Here is a 4,933-nt window from a genome sequence, read left to right on the forward strand (position 1 = left end):
GCACTCACCTAGCATGTGTGAGGTGCTGGGTTCAATCCTGAGCACCACATAAAAATAAAGGCATTCTGTCCATCTACAACTACATGTGTGTGTGTGTGTATATATATATATATATATATATATATATATATATATATATGATATATTTATGATATATGCATGATATACACATGATATATATATGCTCCAAATTATCATCAAATAAGAAATGACTGTTATAAATCCAAATGTGAGTTATTAATCTTTCTAGTGTAATATTAGTTTGCCAGGATTTAATTTGGCCTTCATTATATGACTGTAAATAATACAGGAAGTAATCTAAATAATATGGATTTTTATAGTGTATCTAATCTCATTTTTTTATTCTGAAAATAGTTTTAGATAACTCGATTATATTTCTAGTTTCTTAGATCTTTTACTAAATGATCCAAATTAAAACACAGTTGTTTGCAAATTTCTTTTAAAAAGTAAAAGTGGAACACATTTAGTGGTAGTTCTTCTACATTAAGTCCTCCTGACTTTGGACTTTCTGTAGGAAGAGGTATCATGATATAACCCTTTTATCAATTTTTTGAAGTCAATTCAAAACATATTTATCACCTCTGTACTGGCAAAGCATTGTACACTTCATTCATTTAGGAAAGATGCCAAAATCTATTGCAGAATGATTAGGGCAGTAATATTGGTGGATATTCTATGGAAATAACTGGCTTGTTATGGGAAAATTCCATTTCAATAATCATTCCGTTTTAATAACTGTCAAATATAACCCTAAATCCTAAGGACCAGTATAATTGGATAGTCTAGGTTCTTCCTATGTTGTCCTTTCCTCAAAAGTTGCCTTTCAATAGCCAGTATATTTATTATGGGACCAAAATATACTTAGGTTCCTACTCTAGCCAGTATACTTAAATCCAGTCACATGGATGGGTATAATATGAGTATCTGCAAAACCACCCATCATATGAGTATCATCAGTAAACACTGGGATGGATTCTCCAGTCCACATTGCTAGGTACATTAAAGGTGGACTTGGGGAATGGGTCCATAGAAGTCAAGGCATGCATAGCTAAAAACACTGTAGTTGGAGATTTACCTTCCTGTGTCAAGTTTTTCAGCCGTTTCCAAGATGACAGCTTTAGAGTCTATCCTTTGAAATCTGATTTATCCTATTGTTCCATGTGTTGCTCAGCAACAGTAAGACTTTTGGTGTCATGACTTAAAGAAATTTTTAAGAATTTTATGAGATTAGCAGGACATGTAGGGTTCTGTTTTCCCTCTTTTTTATTTAAAATTGAAGAAAAAGTTGATATATGCTAGAGTATCATTAGTCTTAAATTGTAAATAGTGGCCTAGTATAGTCCTATGAACCTAACTTTAAATGATCTTGGATGGGTACTTTAATGAAGTGAGAGGCAGAGTTTTACCTTATGAAAGGTGGCATCTATAAAGGTATAGAAGACATAAATAGACATCCTTTGTAGAAGAAAATATATATACATGTTTAGTGAGCATAGGAAAAAATATTTATTACTAATAATGAGAAATGAAATAAAAGAATTAATAGTCTTTTACTTACCAATTTAGAAAAAATTTTTATTATCTTTAAGTCTAATGTTGATCTAAGTTTGGGGAATCAGTACTTTAAATATTGATTGGTAAAAGTGAATCAGTACTATTGCTTGGGATAGTGATTTAATAAATTATTTAGAAAAATTTAGAATTGACCCAGCAATGACATCTCAAGGGACTTATGGTGAAACAATTTTTATGTACAAAGATACAGCTGTGTGAATATCTTTATAATTTTGATTTTAAAGTAGTAAGATTAAGTGTTTAACATAGGTTTTGATAAAGAAATAATATGATAAAAAATTGGTATTAAAAGTAACATTGTAAGTTTGATGAATGAATAAACGTTAGCACTTGTGGTTGGAAATACTGACTTGACCTAGAATTATTCAATCAAATAAAACCAATGTCTAGGTTAGTTCCGATCGCAGAGGAGACACCGCTGCAGTTGCCGCCACATCGGGGATTTCTGGCTCTTTTCTCTTCGCCTTAAATTCGGGTGTCTTTTATGAATAATCAAAAGCAGCAAAAGCCAACGCTATCAGGCCAGCGTTTTAAAACCAGAAAAAGAGATGAAAAAGAGAGGTTTGACCCTACTCAGTTTCAAGACTGTATTATTCAAAGCTTAACTGAAACTGGTACTGATTTGGAAGCAGTAGCTAAGTTTCTTGATGCTTCTGGAGCAAAACTTGACTATCGCAGATATGCAGAAACACTCTTTGACATTCTGGTGGCTGGTGGAATGCTGGCCCCAGGTGGTACACTGGCAGATGACATGATGCGTACACATGTCTGCGTGTTTGCAGCACAAGAAGACCTAGAGACCATGCAAGCATTTGCTCAGGTTTTTAACAAGTTAATCAGGCGCTACAAATACCTGGAGAAAGGTTTTGAAGATGAAGTAAAAAAGCTGCTGTTGTTCTTAAAGGGTTTTTCAGAGTCGGAGAGGAACAAGCTGGCTATGTTGACTGGTGTTCTTCTGGCTAATGGAACACTTAATGCATCCATTCTTAATAGCCTTTATAATGAGAATTTGGTTAAAGAAGGAGTTTCAGCAGCTTTTGCTGAAAACTCTTTAAATCATGGATAAATGAAAAAGACATCAATGCAGTAGCTGCAAGTCTTAGGAAAGTCAGCATGGATAACAGACTGATGGAACTTTTTCCTGCCAACAAGCAAAGCGTTGAACACTTCACAAAGTATTTTACTGAGGCAGGCTTGAAAGAGCTTTCAGAGTATGTTCGGAATCAACAGACCATAGGAGCTCGCAAGGAGCTCCAGAAAGAACTTCAAGAACAGATGTCCCGTGGCGATCCATTTAAGGATATAATTTTATATGTCAAGGAAGAGATGAAAAGAAACAACATCCCAGAACCAGTTGTCATTGGGATAGTCTGGTCAAGTGTAATGAGCACCGTGGAGTGGAACAAAAAAGAGGAGCTTGTAGCAGAGCAAGCCATCAAGCACTTGAAGCAATACAGCCCTCTACTTGCTGCCTTTACTACTCAAGGTCAGTCTGAGCTGACTCTGTTACTGAAGATTCAGGAGTATTGCTATGACAACATTCATTTCATGAAAGCCTTCCAGAAAATAGTGGTGCTTTTTTATAAAGCTGAAGTCCTGAGTGAAGAGCCGATTCTGAAGTGGTATAAAGATGCACATGTTGCAAAGGGGAAAAGTGTCTTCCTTGAACAAATGAAAAAGTTTGTTGAATGGCTCAAAAATGCTGAAGAAGAATCTGAGTCTGAAGCTGAAGAAGGTGACTGAATTTTGAAACTACATCCTCAGTAAAGCAAACAGGAGTTGTAGATAAAATGTCATGTCTCATGTGTCCTGGTTCTTACATCTTCCTACCTCCCTATATCAAGCATGATATAAGGGCTTTCATGGCAAATTTTATTTTAACTGTTTCTATGGTTACTGGAAATGTTGGGTTTAGTTTCTAAAACCATGTTTTAAGTAGCTGCAGGAGCTATAGATTTGAATCTAATGTTGCATTAGTCTTTTCAGTTATCTTCTACCTCCTGTATTTTCTACTGTGATAATGTAATTTAAGGCCTTCCACAATGAACAGTTCACTTTATTCCCTGGGTTTTCTATATATAAACAGTTTTCAAGATATGATTTGGTTAAAAATAATTTGTTATAAAAATTATGTTTGCAAATTAAACTGTAAAAGTATCCAAAGTCTCAAAAGGCAATGGTTTGTGTGATAACTTGGTATGCCTAGAGCCCTATTCATCAATGAAAGTCTCTTACACAGTAATTGAACTCATTAACATGATCCTGAGTATTTGGACCATTGCTTGCATGTTAACATTTACTTGTATTTTTAATCCCAGATGTCCTTAAGTTCAATTGTTTGCTCTCTGTTTTTCATCATTAGTGAAGCTATGGAGAACAAACTTGAAGTTTGAGGAATCTCATATGTCAGAGATGGTAGGAAGAAGAAAATTGAACTTTTCCCATTGAGAAACTTCTGCATTCAGTTTGTATCTTTCTAGGCAAAACAAATGGATACTCTTTTCATATGAACATTTTCAAATGTACCATAGAAGTCTTATTTTGTGCTCAGAATACCCTTAGATTGATATGAAAGGACTTCTAAAAAAGTGTGAATAGAGGAAATGACTGTTACAGACCCCCATAAAATTGTTGAGAATGTTAAGAGTCAGCATGTTCTAATTGGGGATCTGAATTTAACATATTTCCTTTTGGCTTAGTGCATTTGTTCCAAAGAATGGAGTTCAATAATTATATATTCTCACTTGGTCGTACTGGACTGGCTTCATTCTCTTAGTACATTCAGTAATGACTCAAGCATCTGGCTGTTAATGTACCCTAGTTGCCAATTCTTAATTGCCATGAGCCAAATATTTCTTCTATGTGATTAATCCATTTATTTTAATGGCTGCCTTTTAATTTTTCATCTTTTTATTTTCTTGCTGCTGCCCATCCATGTATGTAGTCATTAATGGGAAAATATTACAACATTGGGTGGAAAGGCATTGTTATAAGTGAATGTTTTGAAGGATTTTTTAATAGAAAGAAACTAGCCTGGAATAATGCCACCAGAGATTGAGTGGAAATTACCCCTTTTGAAGGTGCCATTCTTATTAGCCAAGAAGTTGGTATTTAAACATTCATCTTGAGGGAATAACGTGTAATATAATTTGAAATAAAGTTATAGTGACCTTAAGAAGAGCATTATAACAGATAACATTGTGGGAATGGGGTGATTTTGTTAAATGAATAACTTTGATAAAGTTTTCCTGTGCAGGCAAAATGTATTCACTAGATTTCTACATAGTGATCTGCTTTTACTTTGTAATTTGTAGTCCGCAAAATACTTTTTTTTTTT

The 4,933-nt window shown here is 34.3% G+C and overlaps 1 protein-coding gene across 1 annotated transcript; it reads left to right on the forward strand.

Moving 5' to 3' along the window:
* The first annotated feature begins 1,970 nt into the window (after positions 1 to 1,970).
* On the forward strand, positions 1,971 to 4,933 carry LOC124102241 (eIF5-mimic protein 2-like). Its single transcript, XM_046458458.2, is given in 2 exon segments — positions 1,971 to 2,636; positions 2,639 to 4,933. Coding segments are annotated over 2 exon segments (1,257 nt in total). The 5' UTR covers positions 1,971 to 2,080; the 3' UTR covers positions 3,340 to 4,933.

The sequence above is a fragment of the Marmota monax genome, unplaced genomic scaffold (assembly GCF_021218885.2).
Source record: "Marmota monax isolate L192 unplaced genomic scaffold, Marmota_monax_Labrador192_F-V1.1 WCK01_AAM20220418_F8-fsc00161, whole genome shotgun sequence".
NCBI classification, from domain to species: domain Eukaryota; kingdom Metazoa; phylum Chordata; class Mammalia; order Rodentia; family Sciuridae; genus Marmota; species Marmota monax.